We start from the raw sequence: 25,295 nt of genomic DNA on the forward strand, positions 1-25,295 counted from the left end.
GTTTTTGTGTGGGTTGTTGGTTTGATAGGATTTCTTGGTCTGTTTCAGCCCTCCGCCAGCGTTGCCACCGAAGAAAAGACAGTCGGCTCCATCCCCTACCCGCGTGGCTGTTGTGGCCCCCATGAGTCGAGCCACCAGTGGCTCCAGTTTGCCCATTGGAATTAATAGGCAGGTAATGCAGCCCCATCTGGAAAGGCAGAGGAAGACTCTGGGTTTGGGAATTTGACTCCTGAAGCTAAAAGAAACCCCGTGGTCTTCAGTGCCTGGTGTTAGTCACGTCGAGAGGATTTCTCTTAGAGGGGTTGAGGTTTCCTTCGTTGACCTTCTCTCTACAAGACGTGGTAGAAGTTCCCGTCTGGGGGTGGGGGCAGGGGTGGGGAGGCTGGAGCCAAAGGGCTGTCTCCTGATTACCTCTGAGCCCAGCCCCAGGGCTCTCTCTTGCCACACACTCTGAGCATTCCTCAGGGATTCTTTCTGGGAAGTCACAATGTGGTGTTTTATTGCTTACGTCAAAGATGGGCCTTTCCACCGGGCTTCTGAGCCTGGCGGTGTTTCCTTCTCTAAGAGCACGCACCCATTCCCCCTCCCTGGTCTCTGCCACCGTTTCTCGGAAGTGACTGGGATTTGTTTCTGTTTTTCGCACGAGGACTTTGACGTGGACTGTTGCGCACAGAGGCGGCTGTCAGGAGGCAGCCACTCGTACGGCGGAGAGTCGCCCCGCCTGTCGCCCTGCAGCAGCATGGGCAAACTCAGCCAGTCGGACGAGCAGCTGTCCTCTCCGGACAGGGACAGTGGGCAGTGCTCCCGGAACACAAGCTGTGAAACGCTAGGTGGGCCGCGCGTCTCCGTCAGCACTCTGTCTCATCCTTTCTCAGTGGCTTTTGGGGTCATACGGTGGTGCCAGCCATTGGCTATATGCCCTTGGCCAAGTCCTTCAAAATCTGAGCCTCAGTTTCCTCATCTGCAAAATGAGGACACCAATATCTGTCTCTCAAGGAGGTTGAAAGTTTAAATGAAATAAGAATGTGAAACCACACAGAAGGCATTCAAGGGTAGCTGTTCTTGTGGTTAATCTGTCGGTGTGTGATTTGACTCCCTTCGCCAAAATTAAGAGCCATCTGTGCTCAGAGCTAATAAACGAAGGGGGAGAGCCCCTGACAACTTTGACAGAGGGTGAAGGCAAGTGAGCCACACGCATTGCCCTCCTCCTCGGTGCTGACCGCGTGCGGTGTGGGCCGGAGGGAAGGCAGTTTGGCAGGAGGCTTACAGAGCAGTTAGCTGTTCGTGTCCCATGAACTAGCTACTTCACTTCTGAGAGTTTTATCTTAAGAACATAATAAGAGATTTATAGCAAGATTTCTGTCCAAGGATGTTAATCTCAGCATTGTTAGGAGTAATGATAAACTGGGAACAATCTAACTACTCAGTGGTGGGAAATCAGACAAATTATGACACATCCATTTGGTGGAATAATATGTAGCCATAAAAAATCAATTATGATATATTGATCAGTGGACAAAATTCAAGACCACTTACATAGTTTTTTCTCAGGTTAAAAAAGAATCCTAGGGAAAAAAAGACTCAACTCTTGACATTAAATTGTAGACAGAGATTATAGTTAGATTACGAGATTGTGGATGATTTTTGTTTGCTTGTAATGGTTTTTTTGGCCACATAGTCTACAGTGCTCATGGATTTTTCTTTTTTTTAGGTGAGAAATTCAAAACATACAGGAAAGTACAGAGACTAGGATAGCAAACAGCCGTATTCCCATCTGTTTCTACTTTTATAAACAGAGGGATGAATGAAGAATATAAAATAAAGCGAGAGCCTGTATAGATGAGATGGGAGACACATTTCTGTCACACTGTAATGAACGGGATTGGGTGAAGGAAGAAGGATGGGATCGTGTCTTTCTGTGGGGTCTTGTGGCTGATGGGTATGTTTTTCCTGTTGTGAATGCAGATCATTATGATCCTGACTACGAATTCCTTCAGCAAGACCTCTCTAACGCAGACCAGATACCTCAGCAAGTGGCCTGTAACCTTAGCCCATTGCCGGAGTCCTCGGGGGAGTCTGGGTCTCCGTTTCTCGGCCATCCTTTCCAGTTGCCTCTGGGCAGCTGTCCCCAGCCAGAGGGACCCTCGACCCCAGGGCAGCAGACGGACACGCCGCCTGCTCTCCCCGAGAAGAAGCGCAGGAGTGCAGCCTCCCAGACCGCGGACAGCTCTGGCTGCAGGGTGTCCTACGAGCGACACCCCTCGCAATACGACAACATCTCTGAGGACGACTTGCAGAACCCAGCCTCGGTCCAGTCTGTCCCCTTCACGCCCTTTGCTGCTATTCTCCCCTTCCAGCAAGGAGGCTCCTCAGCCTCGGTCGAATTTGTGGGTGATTTCACTGTTCCTGAATCAACGGGTGACCCAGAAAAACCACCTCCTCTACCAGAGAAGAAAAACAAACACAGTAAGCTTTTGTTGAGCTGTTGTCAAGAAGCACGTTTTGTAACCTAAAATGGTGGTATGTTTTATTTAAGCATTAGACCCGAATCAAACTAGTGGCCTCTTAATTTCATAAAAGATAGGACCACAGGTATGTGGACACTTCTCGGAGCCTTGTTCTGTCAATACTGGTGGTGGTTTTTAAAGCCTGATAGGCTGACCTCTCCTTATGGTCTCTATGAAATCTCGGGCCTGGTCCCCACAGAACCTGAGTGTTTGGTCTCTTGAAGATGGCAGTCAGTTGACCCTCTGGCCTGGACACAGGGTGACAAAGAGAAACGAGTGTCACAGCATTCAGGACAGCATTACAGCAACATCTGGGTAAAGTAGGGTGGACATTTGAATTTGCGTAGAACTTACCGCACCCACGGAGAGATTTTCTGAGGATCCCTGAAAGTATGCAGGTGGCTGTTTAGAGAGCACCCTGGTAGCAGGGATCTGTCTGTCTTCTCTGCAGACACTGAAATGTCACATAATGACTTGGAGTCTGAGATTGCCTGGTGGGAGTTGCCGAGGACACTTCTTGGACCAGATATTTTAATACATGGTGTTATTAGGGCCCAGAGGTAGAGCTGAAATTTTGGATTTTTGTATTTGGAATATTTTCCAACTGCAAATTTGCCGTCAAATTCCTAAGGAGAGTTCTACTGGAAATTGTTTCTTCTGCTAGACCCCTAAGGGCCCCACATTGCCTGTCTCTCTCTGCCCGCCCTCTCCCCACTTGACACGCACAGTTTGGCTCCGTTTGTTTTTGGCAGACCAGCTGTCACCAGTTGGATTTGTGTGTGGCCACATCAGCCCCACAGTCCCAGCATTCCCTGGCCTCAGTTGAAGCATCCAGCAGACAACTTCCACGAACCAGAAATTGAATCTCCATTCCAAATTCCCAAATGAGACCATCTGATTGGCCCTGCCTAGAGTGGGCCCTGCTCTCAAAGAAGGGGAGACCTGGCCTGGTTAACACAGCAGGGGTGGCCCGAAGGGCCAGCTGGGCAGCCGTGGAAGGAGGTGGCCACCAAGGCTGCAATGCGTTCCCCAGCTGCTCACTGGGTGTCGCCTGGCTTGTGTAATGGCCTCGGTGGTGTGGTCCCCAGCTGGAGGGAGAGCTGGCTCTGTAGGGCTCATGATGTCATTCCCGTCTGTTGTGTGAGTTCGCTCCTTAGAAACCAGGGCACTAGTTGAGGGAGCTGCAGACAGCAATGCCAGGAATGTTTTCTTCTGCATCTCTCCCGCGGCTCGGGCAGCCCTCTCCCCTCCACTCACCTCACCTTGACTTCAACAGTGTGCTGTTCTGGGCTCACAGCCTTTCCTTTCCATTCCTAGGAATCCTCTGAACCCAGAACACAGGGCAGAATTGCATCCGTGCAAACTGCAGCAGATGCATGGTGCTGCCTGGCCATGGAGCCAGGGGGTCAGCCTTCCAGCTTTTAGAAGAGGTGTGGGCGGCAGTCTTCATGCAGGGGCTGTAGAGAAGAAAAGCAAAGGGAGAGGTGTCCCTTGTTTCCTTTTGAACATCCTCAAGTCTCCAGTGGCTGAAAATATTTTCTATTGATTCAGGCATCTATTTTTAGGCTTTATCTCATCCCTCCATGTCTTTAGCACTTGTGCCTGCAAACCTTTAAAAACTGCTAAGAGGGGCCAGCCTGGTGGCGTAGTGGTTAAGTCCGCACGCTCCACTTCCGCAGCCTGGGGTTCACGGATTCGTATTCCGGGCATGGACCTACACGCCACTCATCAGGCCATGCTGTGGCGGCGTCCCACATGCAAAATAGAGGAAGATTGGCACAGATGTTAGCTCAAGGCCAATCTTCCTCACACACAAAAAAACTGCTAAGAGTTTAAGGTGTGGCATGCCCTGGGCTAAAGCTTCACGTTCTCTGTCGTATTTAGTCTTTGCAACCTGGCCAGGCAGGCGTTATTAGTTCCCATTTCATAGATGAAGAAACTGGAGCTCAAAGGAACTAAGCCTTTGCCCAAGATCGACAAGCAAGCAGGTGGCAGATCGGGGCTTCAGACCCCGGCCTGTGCTTTCCCAGCACCTTACACTGCCTCCCAAGCTGAGGAGGAAGGGATCCGGCCCTCCTTCATTGGGATTCTATCTGGTTCTCAGTAGTGATGCCTACGCAGGCGGCGGTGTTTTCTGTGCCCTGTGAAAGGGCCCCAAACTCGAGGCTCCCCGAGGCTTGGCCCCAGTCTTGAGTCCACTCTTCACTCCCTGAGGGAACCCTCGGAGAGTTCCAGTCTGTGACCCCATAGAAACTTCTTGCAAAGTTGCTTTGAGGGAAAGGGAGGAGATCATCGTCATCCATTATTTGGCTAACGCTGGACAAAGCTCATACATGCACAGTCCCGATGTCATAGAGTGTCTTCGTCCTTTGGGTTGCTTTGACGTCCTGAGGATCCCCAGCCCCTCTTGCTGGGGGCAGCCCCACAAGCCGCTTGTGCCAGACAAGCTTCCTAATCGCTGGCTGTCCACAGTCCCGGCTGCCCGCTGGAGTGCCAGCCTGCAGAGCATTCCCAGGGATGCCGGCCGGTCTTGTCTCTGAGTCCTTGTGCTGGGCTGCCCTTGAAATGGACTGGGCCTTCTTATTTCTAGAAGGTTGGGAACATCACTGCTGTTTCTCTGCTTGGTTAGCAGGTCTCTACAAGGTCTTCAATATCGGAAGTTCAAGTCTTGTTGAAGCTTCCCATTCGGGTCAGGCAAAGGTCATTGTGTTGTGTCTTTTTAGGGAGCTGTTGGTAGGCATCTGGGATCACCTTCATGGGCTCGCGTCTTCCTCTCGAACCTAGTGCTGCTGCTCGTGCAGCGTGAAAGAACAAACGTTGTGGGCTTGAGGGGAACCATGAGTGCACTTTTCTTCTAGCAGCAGTGCCAGCCCATCTTAGGCGGAAACCATCTTTTCCTGCCTGCCTTTTACGGCCAACTTCTGCTCAGTGCTTGTTGGCGCTGAGACATTCTTGTTATTCTTTTAAATAAAGAGAGTGGCTTTGAATCCCCTCCTTCAGTGAAGGGTGCCAGAAGGACATACCAGGAGGAAGGCATTTCCTATCTACCTGGACCCCAGAAGAGGTGCAGAGAAGAACAAGATCACCTCCCCACCTTTGTGACTGCCTCCTCAGCAAAGTGTCTCTGTCTTTCTTTAATTGTCTGGCTGGTTTAGGCCTCCAGTTAAGCCTCTGACTTTGTGGTTATATGAAAATATAAAATTAAGCCCTGCAAAATTGTCCTTGCCACTGTTTCTTGGTGTCTGAGTCTTGGCTCCACCCAGCAGGTGCTCGTGGCATTTGCGGCATGACCCAAGGGGAAGCACCCACTCAAGGCGGCCACTTAGATCGTGGCCACCGCTGGGCCTGCCACACACGGCCTTAAGTTCCTTTGCTTCCAAACCCAGGGCCCTTGTTCTTTCCTGCTCTCGTCACTTGGGCTCCCTCTTCGTGTGTGTGCAGCAGCTCTGTCAGTAAATTAACTAGTGCTGGTTCCCACTGCAGGTGTCAGGGCGGCGTGACGGTGCCATGTGGATAGGGCTATCCTAACCCCTGCAGCTTCCTCCACCCCTAGCAAAGGGGAAAGGCCGCACAGGATTTCAGGCCTGCCTGGACCCCGACTTTGCCGCAGGGAGCGTCAAGTGCAGGATCCAGTCCACATGAGTAGATGGGTATTAGAGAAAGGGCTTCTGCTCCAACCCAGCCCTCACAGCTTCATAAGGACGCCAGGTGACTGGGCACAGTCAGCTCCCAACTGTCGCTTCTCCCAGAATGCTCTGGAGTCTTCAGAGGGGCCTGACTCTGTAGATGGGGCTCGGATCACTACCCTCCAGAAGTCAGGAAGAAAGTGTACACCGACGCCCCCACATGAGGGCTAAGGGCTCCGCACCTGCCTCGGGAGCCAGTGCCTGCAAGGATGAGGTCACTGAGACATGACAGCTGAGCTCTTTGTTCTCTGACATCTCACATCCCTGGCCGGGTGAGGTCCCTGCTCTTGTCTGCTGCTGGGGTCTCTTTGTCAGCGATGCCGCACTGCACGGACTGGATGGGCCATGTAGGTGCAGGAGCTCTACGGGAGGCAGCAGCTTAGCATCAGATGGCAGCGGTGGCAAAGGCTGGGGTTTCTGGAAGGATGTTTAGGGCGGAGAGGATGCAGACATTTGAATTTGAGTGCTTCTCTCCCCCTTTGTCCCTCTCAGGATGTTCTGTAGCCTTGCAGCTGGAAGGGGAGAGCAAGTTTAGTGGCTGTTATTTCTTGCATACCCAGTAGGTGCTTTATTTACGAGACATATCCTGGGGGCTGTAGCCTGGTTTAGCCAGTCAGTAGGTGGGGACAGATGCTGAGGGACATGTGTTTCATTTATTCATTCATTCACAAATATAGATATTTGTGAACACCTCCTGTGTGTCAGGCACTAAGGATGCAGCAGCGGACAGGACAGACATGGCCCCTGTCCTCCTGGAGCTTCACCTCCTGAGTGAGAGGCAGTAAATCCTGTTGCATCTGCTTTGAAAATATGTCCTGAACCAACCACTCTCCCCACGCCCACCCCCATCGTGCTCTTTGACCTGAACAACCACAGCGGTCCCAGAATCCTCCTCAAGACAGAGCAGCCCCAGGCACACCCAGAGGGGAGCCTTCCGTGGGTTCCCGCCAGTTCAGCACCAAGCCTGCTTCCTCACCCCATGCACACAGCCCCCGTGACCTCCTGGGCATCACCTCGCCTCCTTTCAGTCCCCCTTGCCAGCTGTGCTCTGCCCACCCGGACCCCCATCCTGGCCCTGGGCCTTGGCCTGGCCCGTGGCCTCAATGTGGAAGACTCTCCCTCGATCCTCACACAGCTTATCCATGTTCTAGAGAAGCAACACCATCACCACCCTGCTTCGCTCTTCTCCACGGCATGCGGTTCTCCCCAACGTTCACCCCGCCTCGGGCTGCTGGCTGTCTCCCTGGGGAGGGTGTGAGCTCCATGTGGCAGCAGGTTCGTTTTGCTGGCCCCCGAGTCGGTGCCTTATACAAAGTAGGTGCTCAGTAAAGATCAGACGAATGAAGAAAGCCCACAGGTAGCTCATGACACACTGTGGGAAAAGCTGAAAAGGAAAGGAATGGGGGGTCAGGGTGGGGCTGCCAGGCACGGCCTGCTTGGGAGGAGCCTCAGGGACAGTCGCAGCTGAGCTGAGCTGTGAAGGAGGGAGTTGGGCTCAGCAGGGTTGGGGGCGGAGCAGCGGGAACAGCCTGTGCAGAGATCCCTGAGGGTGTTCCAGGAACTGGAAGGAGACAGCGGAGCGGGAGCTGAGTGAGAGGAACAGGAAGTGGTGCCAAACCCCGTGAGCCCCACACAGAGCCCAGTGTCCCTCGAGTGTGCCTGGAAACCCCCGAGGGCTTTTCAGCAAGGGAGTAAAGTGCCCCAATATGCATTTTTTAGAATAGATGTTATTTCTTAGAGCGGTTTCAGCTTCATAGCAACACTGAGTGGAAAGTACAGGGAGTTCCCGTGTATCCTGCCCCCCATACACACGGCCTCCTCCGCCGTCACCATCCCCGCCAGAGGTGCTTCGTCTGTTACGCTCACTGGACCTACACTGACATGTTCTTGTCACCCAAAGTCCGTAGTTTACATAGGCTTCTCTCTGGGGGTCGTACAGTCGATGGGTTTTACACGTGTCCACCATTGGGTGTCGTACAGAATGGTTTCCTTGCGCTGGTGTGCTTTCCGTGGAACTCAGCCTGGCTGCCAGGAGGAAAATGGGGAGGGGGATTCTCTTACAGCAGCCCCCGCCCTGCCCCGCTCCAGCTTTCTCCCCAGCAGCAGAAGGCAGGGGCTGCCACCCACCCTCTCTGTTCCGCAGTGCTGGCGTACATGCAGCTGCTCGAGGACTACTCGGAGCCGCAGCCCTCCATGTTCTACCAGACGCCGCAGAACGAGCACATCTACCAGCAGAAGAACAAGCTCCTCATGGAGGTGTACGGCTTCAACGACTCCTTCAGCAGCGGGGATCCGCAGGACCTGGCGCCACCCCCCGCCCTGCCCCCCAAGCAGCGGCAGCTGGTAAGCGCCCCCCTGCTGATCTCCCTCTGTCCTGCCACCCGGGACCAGAGCCTCCCACCCTGACAGGTCTCTAGGAACTAGATCATCCTGGGAGCAGCTTTACCCCTCTCTTCTTCTGGGCCAGGGCCCTGGGCTGGTGTTGATGCGCCATATCCCACGCGGGTGCCCTCACTGCCTCCTGACAAGCTCACGTGCAGCCTGTCTCCTGCTCCACCATCTCTTTTCCAGAGCAACCCCGTGCAGCTGGGACTGGCTTGTGCTTAGAACGTTTGCTTTCTTTGCTGACAAGTCTCTTGTATTTTCTTCTCTCTTCTTTGGCTCCAATATAGACCTCCCAGAAAGGAGGGACTCAATCAAAGCACAGGGCACAGTCTGTGTGCGGCCATCTGGGACTTGATTTACATAATGGGTCTGATTGTCCAGAGGGACTTACATCCCACCCTTGCCAGGGATGGCCCAGTGAAAACAAGCTCTATTGAAGCAGTATGGCTTTAGACAAAGCCACTTTGTGTTTCATCCATGGCTCCCTTCCTCCTTTAAAAAACACCTCCTGGGTAAGGACTCCACATAGGTAAGGAAGCCTGAGTCAGCACAGAAGGCAAGCTGTCCTGCCGTGGACAGCCTGTGAGATCCCAGGACCAGGCGGGGGCCAGGCAGTGTGCCTACTGCAGGCCTCTAACCCTCGTCCTCTCTGCCACCAGTTTACTAACCAGGTGGACTCTGGTCCGGTTTCAGAATCCAGGCACCCCTCCAGGCAGAGTACACCCCAGGAGAGGATTCTTGACTTTTTCAGAGCTGCATGTGCTGTTTTGCTCATATGCTGGCCAGTCTGGTAGTGTTTTAACTAGAGAGGAGGCCAGTGTGGCTAGCTGGGCTGTCTTGTACCCCTTGTGAGGGGACACGAAGGTGCTGCTCTGAGTTTTCTGGGAGGCAGCTGCCAGCTGGAGGACAAAGGTCCCTTGGTTACTCCTCGCAGCCGCCTGGGGCTCGGCCCTCCTGCGATTGGGCCTCGAGTGTGATGCCCGGCCCCAGGAGTCCCCGAGCCTTCCTGCATTCAGTGGCCTTCGGGGCTGACTGGGCAAAACCACAGCCAGCCTGCTGGGAGACAGTCTGGTCTAGTAGAGGAGAGGCCGAGCACGGAGCCGGGGGTCCTGGGTTCTAGTCCTGCCGCCAACCAGCCGCGTCTCACCAGTTGCACTCGGAGTCGCAGTTCTTCACCTGCCCCCTGTGCCCCACGAATACCTGAATATGCCCGAATATGAATCTAAATTGCTCTGAAAATATTTCAGGAAGTGATCTTCACCGCAGAAATATGAATGCCCACCCTGGGGACCCCTAACCTAAAATATTTGGTTAAACAGCTGAGCCAGATTGCGTTGAGATTTGAAATATTCTCAGCCCCTCCTGCCAGTGTCCACAGGTGCCCATTGGCCGTCCTTGGGCGTCTTCTCTGTACTGTGGGGTCCACAGGCTTCAGGGTATTTGGGGACAGGTCCCTAATGAGCACACTGGAATCAGATCCTGTCTGAGAGAGCTCTCTGGGCCATTGCACACGCTGGCCAGGCAATAGTCAGGGGAGCCCTGGAGCTGGGCAGACACCCTATTGAACACCTGTAGGCACTGGGGCTTTCACACGATCCTCACATTTTAAGTAAACTGAGGCTGAGAGCAGGAGAGATTTACTCAAAGCCCACCACTAGAAGTGGGAGATTTGGGGACCAAGCCCAACTCTGGCTGAAGCCCATGCACACCACGTGACATGCCCTGTGCTGGCTGCTTGGCATACCCTCTCTCAAATGCAAGTGAAGAGTTACCCCCATTTTACAGACAAAAATGGGAGCACTAATTACTCACGCCTCTTGGCCCACGTCCACTGTGGTAGGCAGGGTTCTAAGTGCTTTACGTGTATACAGCCCTACACAATGGCGTTCCCGTTTTACAGATGGAAAGCTGAGGCACACAGAGCTTTAAGTAATACCCAAGGCCAGACAGGTCACGAATGGCAGGGCCCAGGTTCAAACCAGGCAGCCTGGCTCCCGGCCTGCACTCTGCTGAAGCGTGAATAACTACATGGTCTGCTCCCCGCAGAGGAGGAACTTGAGGTCCTAAATAAACCAGGCCTGCGCAGCTCCAAGCCTGCTTGGCCTCATTCCACCTTACCACCACTTCCGACGCACGCAATTCATATGAAAGTTAGCTTTTTAAATCTCTCATGAGGAAGTGAAGGAGGGTGCCCTCTCGTCCAGGTCGCCTTCAGCAGGCTTCTTTGATCCCTGAACTGAGCCAGGCAGCCATCCCCCACAGAGTGTCCGAGCAGAATTAGGCAGCTGGGGCCGGCCTGGTGGCGCAAGCGGTTAAATGCGCGCGCTCCGCTGCGGCGGCCCGGGGTTCGCTGGTTCGGATCCCAGGCGCGCACCGACGCACTGCTTGGCAAGCCATGCTGTGGCGGCGTCCCATATAAAGTGGAGGAAGATGGGCACAGATGTTAGCCCAGGGCCGTCTTCCTCAGCAAAAAAAGAGGAAGATTGGCGGATGTTAGCACAGGGCTGATCTCCTCACCAAAAAAAAAAAAAAAGAATTAGGCAGCAGCCTGTTTAGCCTTTACATGTACCTGCCTGACTGTTCTCTGCTTTTCTCCCTCCTTCCCTGTCTTCTCTCTTGTCCCTCTGTCCAGCAGGCCTCCTATGCTGCTTCTTCCTTCTCCTCTGTCTCCTACTGTGTCCAGCAAACTAAAGTGGCCTTCACCCCCGAGGACAGCAGTGCCACTCAGGGCATCAGTGTGTCCGTCTCTAACTCCTTTCTCAGCCGGCACGGCAACTTACCTGTGCCCTCGGTGAGTCGCTCCCTGCCGCTCTTTACTTGGAAACTGGTGAACTTGATCTTTCATTTGTAGCCCACACCTCCTGACACGTGTGCTGCTGCCCATCACTGACTCTGTCCTGCAGATCCCTGCACATCCCTGCACTAGATGGGAAAGAGTATGCACACTGGTTCTCTGTGCCCTAAGGCCTGTGTGGATTGGTGGATGGGGAGGGGGCAGGGATGGGAGATGTTAGCAGCCATACTGGGAGCATGATCATTAAGGCATAAACTGGCAGAGATGTTTTGGCTTTATTCTGGTCTCCCTCTGGGCCTTGGGTCAGCCCCATAAGTGTTCTGTGTTTAAAAAGGAATATTTCCCACGTAGGAAGCAAGGCCAAGGAGAGCAGGCTTCACCAGGGTGTTGCAGAGTTTGAGTTTGAGGCTGTATCAGTTAGCTTTTGCTTTGTAACAAACCACCCCAAAACCTAGTGGCTTAAAACAACAGGAACCGTTTGTCACTGCTTAGGACACAGGTTAGTTAGGGTGGTGGTGCTGATCTGGGCCAGGCATTCCTGATTTTGGCTACACTTGCTGACATCTCAGGAACCTCAGTTGGGACAGTGGGCTGATTTGGCTGTGATCCGTATGATCTGTCAGCTCCATCAGGCTAGCCTGGGCTCGTTCACAGGGCAGCTGGCAGGGTTCCACGGAAGCAAAGGGAGGCAAGCAAGATATCTTAAGGCCTAGGCTCAGCATTGGCACACTGTCACTGCCGTTGCGTTCTCCTGGTTAAATCAGAGGCCAGCCCAGGTCCCGGGAACAGGGAGGTAGACTCCGCCTCTTGATGGGGGTTGCTGCCAAATCACACTGCAAAAGGGCATGGGTACAGAGGAGTGGATGCAGCCATTCGTGTGACCCGTTTACTTCTGAAACTGAGGGGACACGAACCCTTCAGGAGGCACAGTGCTGGGCCGCTGTCTTTCGCTGGAGTCTCCTTCTGTCCAAGAACCTGAACAGTTGCCGCTCTCCCTGTGCCCTGTGGAAGTGAAGCCGGGCCACAGGGGACGAGCTCCGGGCCCAAGCCGCGTTTGGTTCCACTCAGATGGGTTTGTCCTTTGGTAATTCACCTCTCCTCCCCGGGCCTCACCTTCTTCCCTTTGGGGTTACACTGCTACTTGCCTCTTATTTTCTGAAGTGAGGATTAGGTAAAATCATAGGAAACTGCCAGGCACATAGTAAGCTTAGAAAGTTTGTTATTGTCGCCCTTGCTCTTCAGTTTCTGGATTCTGGTTTGGTTCTGTTCTGATTCTTCACGTGAGAACTTGGGCAAGTGGCTTCACCTACGTGGACTTCTCTTTCCCCTCTGTACACGATGAGGTTGACCTGGTGACTTCAGAGACTTGTCCAAGCTCGGGTCCCCAGTGTGGTGTCTTTCAGTTTCCATATTTGGGAACAGTTCAGTGCCCAGGTTAAGACGGTCCTGCCTGTTGTGAGGACCCTGGAATGCATTCTTCCTTTGGGTGCTAGGGCCTAAGGCTTTAGAGCCCTCAGCAACCCCGCGCCTGCTACAGAAAGGCTAAACCCCCGGCTCTGCCCTAGTGCACAGACGCCCTCTGTTTCCTCAGCAGGCACCTCTGGCGGGCTCCTTTCACAAATATTGCAAAACTTGGCCTTTAGACAATCCTAGCTCTTGACTGTTTTCTCCCCCCTCTGTGAACAGAAAGTGTGAGTTATCCTAAGAGTGTCTACAATATCCCTTTTGAGCAGTTTTAGTTAGAGGACTGTCAATGAATTGGAGTGTTTGCTACAGAACTAAAGAAAATTTGAGGGCATTTAATTAAGTTTGGGTATGAGTACGTCATAGTTTTCACCCCTGGGGCATGGGGGAGTCTAAAGGCATCTTGCACTGGAAATCCTGCGTCCTCAGCACCGATTCCACAGAGGAGCCCATGGGGAGGGAGCTAATAAAGGTGCTTTATTTCATTAAAAGGAAAGTCGCCCAGGCCTCAGGAGCTGTTAGTAATGGCCTAAATGTTTGAAACGCTTGGCATTTGATATGCTGAAACCCCAGAGAAGTGATTTAGTGTGATTCCAACATATTCTTCCTATATTCTGTGGTTACATCCTAAGATGAGACCCAGACCGAGGGCGGTGGACTGCTCTCAGAGCAGCCCTTTGTACCTGAACTTCTTCATTCCATCGTTCCTGGGCCTGTGGCATCAGTCCAGCATGGCATTCCGAAAGGGTGCCACTTAGGAATACAGCAGTTGTCAAATCTGAAGACTCCTCACACGGTTTTCGGCCCATGACCTGTTACTTCTACCGGGAGATTCTAACCATTGAAAACCTCTTGCCAAGGGAATTTGTAGAGCAGTGAACCTGCACTGACCAATTTAAATTGAAGTGGGTGCTAAAAAAAAATCCTTATTCACTCTTCCCAGGGTCCTGGGACGAGTTTAATTCAACAAGCGCAGGGCCTCTCCTGTGTGGGTCAGGCAGCAAGCAGGATCCAGGGCGAGTGAGACCGCCCCATCGTCCTTGAGAGGTGCCTGCAGTTCCGCAGGCAGGAGATGAGCATAAAAGAGACTCACGCTAAGGGGGGTGTGAGGAGCAGCACGAGAGTGACAGCCACTAGAAGCCCCATGGGTGGTGGAGCCCGGAGGGGTCAGCCAGAGCTTCGTGAGGGAGGTGGCGCTTGAGCTGTGGAAGGACAGTTAGGGTTTCGGGGAGATAAAGGTCCAGGAAAGCGAGTCAAATGTGTTCCACACCGAGGAACCTGCCTGAGGATGGGGGCTAGAAAGCCTGGCATGCGTTCTGGAAGGTTGCCTCAAATGTAAGCTCTCAAGGATTGATGTCATGGGAGAGCCGGCTGCAGGGTGGTGACAGTAGCCAGCCCTTCCACGTGTCCTCAGGATCAGCTAGCCGCCCCTACACCAGCACTGAAACCAGCTGCCTTCTGAGCTGCTCCCTCCTGAGCACAGCCCTCCAGCACTCAGGCCGGACTTGCACTGTCCCCCGCTGCCCACCGCTTGTCCCTAGGCGTGTTCCTACTCATGTTCCTGGGTGGGGCCCACTCTCCTCTTTGCCGTCTTTGGCTGGGTCTGCTTGGCTCTCTCATTCCATGGAGGTGTTAGCCTGGTCCACAGACTTCCTTTCCATCCCAGCACGTGCCATAATCCTTCAGCTACACAGACAAGCGTCCAGACCTGAGCGTGGTGTCTGGGGCATTAAGACTGGTTTCACAGAAGAGGGTGTTTGGGGAAATGATGAGTGACTGCAGCAGAAAGATGTGCAGAGCTAAGTGCAGCCTGCCCCGGGCCCAGGAGGCCTACTTAATGCTTCCTGTTCTGATTCCACTGGGCCTCGCAGTGTGCCTGCCCTTGGGGGCACTGGTTAAGTGACTGAGTGACAGGCCCTCCTGGAAACAGCTTTCTAACATGGTGCCCGGGTCCCTCTTCCTGTCCCCAGACTCTCCCTTGGTTGCTTGTACTCGGGCTGCCTGCCGTGTTCTTGCAGAGGCCCCGCCTGTGTTGGCCCGCCTTCCTCCTCCACTCCAGCTCTGGTCCTCCCGGCGTCGGCTGTTCCCTCTCCACACTGAGTTCCCCTGTGCTGTCTCCTTTCTGGCCTGCATTTGCTCTGCTTCTGAACCTTGCTAGTGCGAATCTAGAAAGTTTTGGATTGGTCCCTGTTCACTTTGCCCTTGACCAAGGTATTGTTGGACATCAGTCAGTGACCGCTGGGGTTGCCAGTGGCCTTCGGGTATTGCGGGGCTAGTGTTAGAAAAATCACCTTCCTCCGCCCCCCAAACGATTTTCTCGTACATCCTTTCTTGCTAAATGCAAGTTAGAGATATTTACTGTCACCAAGAGATCTATTCGGATGCTAGAAATTTGTTGAAATATACCTTTACTATCTTGGCTTCCAGAATGATTCTGGATAAGTAAAGTGCTAGAAGACCCAGGTTTTGAGAAGAACTTGAGAAATAGCCATAATAACTGTCATTTGTTTTTTTAAAAACTCTTCAGGGTAAGAAAGTCAGGTGTGTATGCCCTTGAGGACCTCAGTGTAGAGGGGGATCTGTAGAGCAGCTGGTCTCCCGTTCCGGGCAGAGAGTGGCTCTCTGAGATGTTGGACCCGGCTTTCATACCTCAGCACACACGCTCTCCACAGAAGGCCTGCGCTGCGTTGACCCTGGGCGTCTCTGCCACGTGCTCCCCTCAGGCCCGCTCCCGGAGACACGTGGCAGCTCCTGAGGGCCACTGGCGCATCTGTCACTCGCTCGCTTTGTCTGCCCCCTCCTCAACCTCCAGGTCACCAGCCAGCCCTGAGCAGTAACCCAGCAGCCATCACGGAGACCCTAGCGCTCTGACTGGTCTAAAGGCCAGACAGGACAGAGAGAGAGGAAGGAGATGGAGAGAAAAGGAGAGACCATGGCGTTCGGTGAGAGAGTGGACCAGAGGCCCGCAGGGCGCTCGGGCTGCTCGGCCCGGCATGCTCTGTGTCCTCCGGGTGGGAAAGATAAGCTCCCACCGTCCTGGCCTCTGCCCCTTGTTTCCTCCAGATGCCCTCTTATCTTTACGGCTCCCTGCTGTGGTTAGAGCTACCTGTTCTGAGAGGTGGACGGGGCGGCCGTGGGCAGCACTGGTGGCCCAGGGAGGGAGAGGTATTTCTTTGAGCTGCATCTCTCCTGGTGGGGCTTTGTTCCAGGGGCCTGCCTGACTTTCTGGGGTTTCCTTCAGAGCGGCCCCTGGCACTGTCGGCATCGGGAAGACCAGGGCCGTGCTGCCGTCGTGTGGGAGAGCCTCTGAGGGCCCTCTGACGCCGGCTGCATGTTCCTCCTTGACCTGCTGTGGCCCAGGTGTCATGTGGGTGTTTCAGATTACTTGAAGTCCTGGACTCTCAGACTCATCCCCATTCTGGGGAGCCTCACTGCAGAGTAGACTACAAGTGCAAGTGCAGGTGGCTCAGACTCTGGGCTCTCTGGGATTAGGAATTAGATCCCCACGTGCCTAACATGTGACAGACACCCAGTCTTGCCTGCTCAAACCCCTCTGCTCCCCATCCTTGTTATTTCTGTGCATGTTTCCACCATCCACTGAGTTGTTCAAGCAAGAAATGAGGTCTCATCTTGTCTCTCCTCCCCTGCCATGTATACACCACATTTACACGTGACATGTGCACACCCACTCACCAAGCCCTGCTGCACTTCCCCTCACGCGCCCTGAGCTGGTCCACTTCTCTCCAGCCCCATCGCCACTCCCTTCCTCCTTGTCCCCAGCATGGCTGCTGTGACCTCCTTACTGGCTGTCCTGCTGCCATGTCCCCTTCTGAGTGCTGGTCAGACTAAAGTGTCACCTCGTCACTGCAGCATCAGTCCAGCGTGGCCCCCTGTCTTCTAAGGCCTTGCCGGCTACTTCTGCCCACCAGTCCCCATGCCCATGACCTGCGTACCCTCCACTTTCTCCTGGCACCGACTCCCCATCACGCCCACACCTGCTTGCCTCTCTCTCCTTCCACCACCCTTCCAGACCTCCCCCGTCTCCTGCCCCACCATATTTTCCCCTTACTTGCTGTGTAGACCTGTATGCCACCCCCAACTCACTAGGCCTCCATTCCCTCATCTGTCCAATGGGGGCATGAAATTGTCGTGAGGGTTAACGGGAAAGCACAGGTAAAGCAGGTAATGTACTGCAGGATGCACAACCAGCGTTTAATAAAGAGGGAGCTGTTGTAATAATATTTATTATCACATCAGGAGATTCTTTCTTTCTTTTGTAACGTTCAGGTTCTTTTTTCTCAAGGGTATACGTCCTCTGAGGGCAGGGCCTGGGCTTTTTACATGCTTATAGCCTTACTACATAGCTCAGGGCCAAGACAGCAAGTGGCAGGTGCTCTGTGAGGCTGAACTGACCAGGAAGATCTTGATTCACCCAAAAGAGGCGAGCAGTGACCAGGGAGGCCTCTAGCTCTCTCCCTCCATCCCGCCATTACGTCTGCCTTTCCCTGCTTCCCAGCATTTCATCAGAACAGCCTGCTGCCGACTCGTCCCATGATAGCTCTCTGTTCCCATGAATCAAACACACTGGTCCCAAGCTGTGGTTGAAAACCTGATTTCTTCCTCATTTTCCTTCTTTGCTGACCCAGGACGTCTGGCTGCTGGCTGTCTGGCCTGAGAGCTTCACAGGTAGTTCCTGTCTGCTGGGCCCTTGAAATACAGTTTGGCTCCTCGGGTACGTTCACCCTGTGTTTTTCCGCCCTTCCTAAAAGACCCAGGTGCTTGTGCAGCGAACGCGGCCTCTGAGGTGTGAAGCCCGCACTCGATGCGCTCTGAGCCTTGACACAGCCCTGTGGAAGGAGGCACATGGAGACCAGCAGCCTGTCCAGGTGTTTGGTTTGTGTGTGTGAGGAAGATCCGCCCTGGGCTAACGTCTGTGCCCACCTCCCTCCCCTTTATGTGGGACGCGGCCTCAGCATGGCCTGACGAGCGGTGCGTCGGTGCGCGCCCGGGATCTGAACCCAGGTCGCCAGCAGCGGAGCACGCGCACTTAACCGCTACACCACGGGGCCGGCCCCCCCGTCCAGGTTTTTAAGACCCTCAGGAGAGTGTAGAGCCCGCCTTTGCCTAAAGCCCCACCCTGGAGGAGACGGTTTCCACCTGAGCCCAGGAGCGAGCCTGCCATGCCTGCTGTAGACAGCAGGGCCATACCAGGAGGCAGGACTGGCCACAGCCCAGCAGCAGGACCAGAGCTTGGAGATCCTCGCCTTGGGGGCTCACAAAAGCACCCACTCTGACTCAGCCATTTATGCACCTCACTTCTAAAGGCTTCCTGACTCTTGCTTTGTTGACGCTCATGGCGTTTTGGGTGGTCAGTGCTCTCGGACCAGCTTCAGACGTAGGAACTTCTCTGGAGCCCCATGCTGCAGGTGTCCTTCCGACGCCGTCCATGACAGTCCATCTGGGCAGGTACAAAACGGACCCCCCTGGTGACAAGAACCCAAAGGTTGCTGTCCACGCTCGTTCACTGCTGCCTTTCCTTTCATGTTTTCAAGCTACTTGTCTGCTTGTCAAGGGCCCTTCCTTACTGCCTGCGGTGGAATGCTTACCCCCATTCTAGAGATGGAGAAACCAGAATAGAGAAGCAGAACCGTTTGCTCAGAGTCTTAAGTTAGAGCTAAGGTTAGAGTCCAGATCCCCATGGTGAAAAATATGGTGTTAGGTTGACATTTATGAACTCTTAATTGCCAGTAAATAAATATTAAGACCTGGTAATGCTAGATAAAAAGAAAAGTCCGTACAGAGGCTGGACATTGAGAGGCGTGTTTTGTTCTCCGTGTTCTGAGACGTTACAGAGTGTAGCTACAGGCTCTAAATAGAGTTCTAAGAATAAATATAAATTAGAGCCCCTGTCATGCTCTTTAAATCCAAACTGAGTAAAAATAGTTCAGGCAGATTTCCAGAACTGAATTCAGATCATTTTTGAATCTGTGCTAATCTTTCTGTAAAGAGTTGATGCTGTCAAGGTCAATATTTAGTGACTGTACAGAGCATCCTCAAATGCATTGGAGGTTTTTGAGAGAGTATAATTAGCTATGAAACAGTTGGCCCAAAATGTAGTGTTTTCAAGGAAGATCTTGTGATTCAGGTTGCAAAAATATGTCATATGAGAAGAAATGTAATAAATTTCTACTTTTACCCATCCAACTGCCTAAAACTCTCCTGAGCAAAACATTTTTGTTCTTTTACATCCTTTGTTGTAAAATACAAATTAGAATTTTCAAATGATTTTAAAAAATAGATTCCACCAACAAGTTTATTCAAAAAGAGAGAAGAGGGACCAGCCTGGTGGCGCAAGCAGTTGAGCGCGCGCCCTCTCCACTGCAGTGGCCCGGGGTTCACCAGTTCGGATCCTGGACGTGCACCGACGCACCGCTTGGCAAGCCATGCTGTGGCGGCGTCCCATATAAAAAAAAGTAGAGGAAGATGGGCACGGATGTTGGCCCACGGACAGTCTTCCTCAGCCAAAAAAGAGGAGGATTAGCATAGGGCAGATGTTAGCATAGGGCTGATCTCCTCACAAAAAAAAAAGAGAGAGAGAGAAGATATTTTTTGGACCCAGCATGATGCTGATATTGCTCTTCTTGGGTAAGACGAATGCCATCTCATCATTTACACAATAGGACCATCAAAATGCCTCTCCTTGCCAGGAGCACAGGGAGACCCCAAGTGCAGGTGCTTGCTGCTTCAGCCTCAGACTCTGCCCCTTGGCTTCCGAAAGTCTCCTTTTGACATTATGTAAAACATAGTTGTAAATTAACACAAGGGCATCAAAGAAGGAGGGTGCCTCTGGGCTAGGGTAGACCCAAAGGGTGGCTTTTGTAAACACCAGGACCAGGAAGGAGAGAGGAGACAAAGCCAGCAGTCTGCCCTCTGGTATGCCGCAGGGAGTGATAAGGAGTGTTATCCAGGGTCCTTCCTGGTGACTGAGGAGTGATCGTGTCCTGTCTTTAAGAAGCAGGTCAGATGTGCCCCTCTGCAGGAGTTCCTGCCCCAGAGTGAGGTGTTGTGCCGCGAGAGGAATAACTTAGCCCCCCATTGTGTCGACGCTTGCAGTCCCTGAACGAGGCGTGCTCTGAGCCCAGGACCAGTACTGAGCTGTGGTTCCCAGTGATTCTCCTTAGGGGAAGGAAGCCCAAACCACACCAGGACAGCAGTTGCCCTTGAGTGTTTTCTCACAAAGGATGGATCAAAATTTAAGCCTGAAAACCAGCTGTCCAATAACTTATCTGTTTTGCCAGGTAGCATCCAAAAACACTGAAGTCATAAGCCTTGCTTGTGCCAAGAGTAGGCAGTAATGACCGGCCTCTGGCAACTTCTATAATTCCCAAACACTGCACACAACAGTAAGTCCATTTACGCACATGATCGCATTTCCCTGTTAGTGGTAGAGTTCAAAGTTCTCCAAAGCTTGAAGCTCAAGTCACTGTGGAGCAGCTATTCCAGTCAAGGTCCTTGGCCTGTGGCTCTAGCCCTCAGCTGCTGGCATGCTGGCAGTCTTCTCTGGTACCCAGTCTTCCTGATAATCAGAGGAATTAAATGGAATGTCTGTTATATTGAGGAATCAGAATTCTTCATTTAAAGATCGGCTTTCCAACTTTCTTGCCAACACAACACGGGGCCCATCCCTAGTCGTTTTTCGTGCCAGGACCATAATGGAGAGAAAGTGTCACTGAAAACTGGTGTCTGGCCAGCTTTGAGTGCCTTTGCTTTTTAGTGTGTGAATGGCCACACACTAACGTATAGGGCGTCAGCCTCCATCATCCTTACACCTGGAAAACTCTTGGTGGTTATTTCAGGTGTGTATTTTCAAAAGCATGGGTTGCTGTTTCCTGTGTCTCTCGTGAGGGCAGGTCTTTTCTCTGCATCCCTGGTGTGGGTATCCAGCCTCGGCTCACTGCTTTTTGCATGCTGGTCATCATAGAATGCTCAGTAAGGAGATCTCCAAGCAGAGCTGGTAGGCTGTATCCTGCAGAGCTGTGGGACTGCGTGGTTAGGGACTGTCACGTGCTCAGAATACTCGTTGAATGTGAGATGGGCTGTCTCCACCATCTCTTATGAGCCTAGCCATGTGTTACTAAGTACACAGCCTACCCTTCCAGCCTGTTTCTTCATCTTTGTAATGAGGATCATAACAGCACTTTGTGTAAAAATGAGATGATTCCTGCAAAACCCTTAGCACCTCATCTGACCAGCAGGAAGAATCCAGTAAGAGTAGCCAGCATCGTCATCATCATCATGAGATGACTGGAGGTGTGATCAGGGCTGACACTGAGGGCAAGGCACCCCCTTTCCTAACTGCTCTCCTTCCCAGGAACTGGCTCGCTCGGGCACGCCTAGATCTTCTGCAGAAATCTGCAGTCTCCAGACAGGCAGCCCCTCATGTTATAAAATCCTCAGCCCAAACAGTCTTACTCTTGCTATAAATAAAAATTCCTGCCGCAGAGAGTGCAGCAGCTCTCTGTCAGAAGCAGAGCCGGGCACCAGCCAGATCCTAAAATAAACTCCAGGCTGTGGTGAAGTGGTGTTTCTGTTCGGTGGCTAGCTCTGCCTTTCTCCCTGCCCATGTGAATAAATATGATCTTAAAGAGCCTGGAAGTATTTCTCTGGGGAATCAGTGGAGACCAGACTTGTGGAAAATGGTATGATGATGAGCCCCAATGCGGCCCTCCCTCGCAGAGCTGCTCTGCAGAGGGGCGCAGTGTGCTCTCCGGTGACTGGAGAGCAGCCCCTCACATCTCCCCACCCCCTTGAAGGTACTTTTCAAGCTTGGCTCCTGTCCCAGCATGACTGCATAGCTTGAATACCAGAGCTGCTCGAAGTCTAGGAGCTGTGGAGGGAGGAGGGCAGGAAGGGTGGGGCAGGCCAGGGCGCTTTGTTCAAGAGGGGCCAGACCTCCTTCCTGTCTCTTTGGTGGCCACCCCTCTCCTCTGCAGTCTACACCCCCGGTGGCGTCCGAGCCTCCTTCCCCAGTCTCCCACTGTGGACAGGCCCCCTTCCCCAGTCTCCCACTGTGGACCTGTCCTGGGCAGCGAGCAAAGCTTATCTGTTACCCTCCCACACTCAAAACTGAGACGCTGCTGTGAATCAGGCAATATTCTATGCACTGTAATTCATAATAATATTAATCCATTCCTAAGTATTTCTTCATCAGTAAGTATGTGTTGGACCCCTGTTAAATGCCTCAGCTCTATTGTTTAGAGTAGTTCCCAGGCTGGTATTTTGGAGGGCACGGGAGGAGAGCTGACGTTGAGTGAGTGTTGTCACATGCCAGCACTGTGCTCAGGGCCTGCAGGGCATCATCTCATGAAAACCACACAGAGACCCTCTGAGAAGAGTGCCGTTGTTCTCATCCCCATTTTAAAGGTGAAGAAACTGAGGCTCAAGAACTTGAGTCACTTGCCCAAGGTCACACAGGTAGAAGGAGATGGCCCAGGACCCGAGCCCAGGTCCCTGTGACTTGAGAATGTGTCCTCTTAGCAATTCCCCACGTGCTGTCTCCCAGAAGAGGCAGGCTCAGGTGGGAGCCTTCCACCCCAAATGCGTCCCATCAAAACCCGTTAAACACGCCGTATGATCAGTTAGGAAGATGCTGTGCAACGTGACACATTTTGTGATTGCACAGAAGCCGTCTGTGTGTGTGTGTCAGGTGCTCAGGTACGGCAGGGCCTGCGTCAGTGCTCAGTGAGTTTACGGGGGCCGGGGTGGGGCGGTAATGAGGGCAGTGCTGGGGCTCCAGAAAGAGCTAGCCTTTGTCTTAGTCCATTCCGGATGTTATAACAAAATACCACAGACTGGGTGGCTCATAAACAACAGAAATTTATTTCCCACAGTTCTGGAGGCTGAAAGTCCAAGATCGGGGTGCCAGCATGGTTGGGTGAGGGCCCCCCTCTTCTGGGTTACAGACCTTTTGTTGTGTCCTCACAAGGCAGAAGAGCAAGGCACCTCTCTGGAGCCTCTTTTATAAGGCGCTAATCCCATTGATGAGGGTTCCACCCTCGTGATTTAAGCATGTCCCAAAGGCCCCACCTCCTAACACCATCGTCTTTGGGGGTTAGAATTTTAACATATGAATTTTGGAGGGCCACAAACCTTCAGACCATTGAACATGAATCTTAAACTAGGTAGATTCGTGGACAAGGGAGAGGCATCTGTTAGCAAATCTCGTGGCAGTGCCTACACGTTGGGAATGAGCATCTGACAGATCTGAGAACGGGGCTCCTGCATGACGCTGAGGTCGCTGCCTGAACCAGGTGATGTGGGGGCTCTCTCAAAGTGGCCTCCCAGGACCAGGCCACCGCTTCCCTTGGCAGATGGATTCCACTCACTGTGTTCTGTGGACCTTCCCAGCCAGTGAGAGAATCTTGCTAGGGGAGGAGCATACTCCAGAGATGAAATGGAGAACCCCAAAAGCCAAACATGTCACCCTACTGCCATCCCCATCAAGGCCCAGAGTGAGTTCCCCAGGGCTGGATGGTTTCTGGGAAAGGTCACCATGTGGCACCTGGTTGCTGAGGTCACTGTGGGTGCCCAGGCTCCCCAGCCCTCCAGGTGAGAGCAGCTGAGCTGGGGTGCTGAGCCAGTGGTCCACTCACCCGGCTTTTCTAGAAAGAAGGGGTGTGAACGGAACTTCACCTCTAGCAGGAATCTAAGCCCTCAGTGTCCTTTGGTCAGACTGTGTGTGGCGCTTCCACTAATTCGTTTGACCGTGTACGGGGGTTAGCCTTGGGTTTATGAGTTAGATGGGGAAATAAACTGTGTAAGAATGGGGAGCTGCCTAGGGCAGGTGGAACTCACGAGTGCGAGGGCCGTGGCCTCACCGAGGAGGGGAGCACTCTGACAGTGCGGCCGGGAAGGGGCCGGCCTGGCCCTTGAGTCACAGCAGCTCTTAGGTTAAAGTGTGGCTTTGCAAAACCGCTTAAGGATGCGAGTGGTTTTGACATATTCGTTTACAATTTTGTTTCTTCTCCCCTCTTTCCCTTGTCCATGGGTTCCAAAACTCCAACGCCAACGTGCAGAGAGCATCTGAGTGAATGAGCTGCACATTTGTGCTGGGTTTGACTCTTGTCCACTTTCGGCCTCTGTCGTGGGCAAGTGAGCCTGGCAGGGACTTCAGACACGGTCCCTTCCACACGTTCCTCTCCCATCTCCCTGTGAGAGCAGCGTGTTGGCAGGTCCTTTACAGGACATGATGACGTCGTCGGATTCTGAGCCTGGTGGTCATGGTCCCGAGCTCCTCTGTCCCTCCTGCCGAAGCAGAGTGCTCACTGGTATAAGGGGCTGTGGGCCTTCGCTGTCACTTCTCAACCTCACCTCAGACTTCTCTCTCTCGAAGAGAATTTGGGAGAGTGTAGCCTTGCGGCTCTAAGGTGACATCAGGGGCATCACAAGATCACTTCCTTTGTTAAAAAAAGAAAGAAAAGATTGGGTAGGAAAGGAAATGAACTCAGAGAAACTTTTAGCATTTCGATAGCACAATTTTTCCAACCATTTTGAAGGCTTATGCTCTTCCCTTCCAAAAGGATATGAGGTGGGTTACAATATTTAAAAGGCTGCAGTGTTTGACTTTCAAGGGTTAAAACCAAAGAGATTCATCCAAAAGATTTATAGTCGGGAAATATGACCAGGTGTCACGTTGAGTTTAGCCGCAAGCTTCCTGAAAGGACAAGAGGCCTAGACTGCGTTGTGTGGGTTTAATTCTCTGGTGAAGCAGAGGACAGGACCACCAAACAGCGTGTGGGGCCTGCTCTCCTTTGGGGCACCCGTGTCCTGCTGTTTAGACACTGAGGGCGGCACTGGTCAGGCTTCAGGCCCTTCTCGAGGGAGGACGTGCTGGGTGGGGGTCCTCGGGCCAGAGGAGAACGGGGTTGGTCTGGCCTGATCACTGGTCCTCGGTACAGTTACTGTGAACAGCCTGTCACAGCTCTGCTGAGTTAATCTAACTGCTTTTTCTTTTGTCTGTTTTCTTCTTCCCATCTTCTCGTTTTTGTGTTTGTTTTCCACTTTGGTTCTCTAGTATAAATCTGTGTTTAGGTCCTACTCCCAGGATTTCGTGCCTCACAACCAAGCTTCCGTTCAACCTTTCCTTCCGTCTACCTCCTCTTCCTCTCCACATTTCCCACCCGTCCACCAGTCTCAGAGCTCTGACTTAGCGGTGCCAACCGTAGCCAGTCCGCCTCCCAGCACCGTGGACGGGCCTCTTTCATCTTCCCAGGAGAGCAACTTTCATGGGAACACTGTCTGCCTTCCTTCCGAAACCTCTTTCACTGACTCGCCCCAGACGCCTTCGGTGAGAACTCAGCACACACGCCCTCCAGTGGGGCTGCACGTTCTAAGAAAGCGGTACCCCTATTCCTCCCTCACTAGCAGCCAGCTCCGTGGCTGGCGTGTGCCCATTAGCAA

General features: G+C 52.9%; 1 protein-coding gene across 5 annotated transcripts in view; it reads left to right on the forward strand.

Annotated features, from left to right (window-relative positions):
* RAPGEF1 (Rap guanine nucleotide exchange factor 1) overlaps positions 1-25,295 on the forward strand; it is a 143,019-nt gene that overhangs the window by 94,724 nt on the left and 23,000 nt on the right. For 3 of the 5 annotated variants that reach the window (XM_087418883.1, XM_087418884.1, XM_014782274.2), the window contains 4 exons: positions 49-172; positions 647-830; positions 1,966-2,466; positions 8,337-8,536. In XM_087418883.1, the coding sequence (XP_087275009.1) occupies positions 49-172; positions 647-830; positions 1,966-2,466; positions 8,337-8,536 (1,009 nt within the window). Of the gene's footprint in view, positions 1-48; positions 173-646; positions 831-1,965; positions 2,467-8,336; positions 8,537-11,210; positions 11,370-24,909; positions 25,183-25,295 lie in introns of all 5 variants that reach the window. The other 2 variants (XM_087418886.1, XM_087418885.1) reach the window with 1 other exon arrangement.

Source organism: Ceratotherium simum, chromosome 29, assembly GCF_057802395.1.
Source record: "Ceratotherium simum simum isolate JZ-2026a chromosome 29, ASM5780239v1, whole genome shotgun sequence".
NCBI lineage: Eukaryota > Metazoa > Chordata > Mammalia > Perissodactyla > Rhinocerotidae > Ceratotherium > Ceratotherium simum.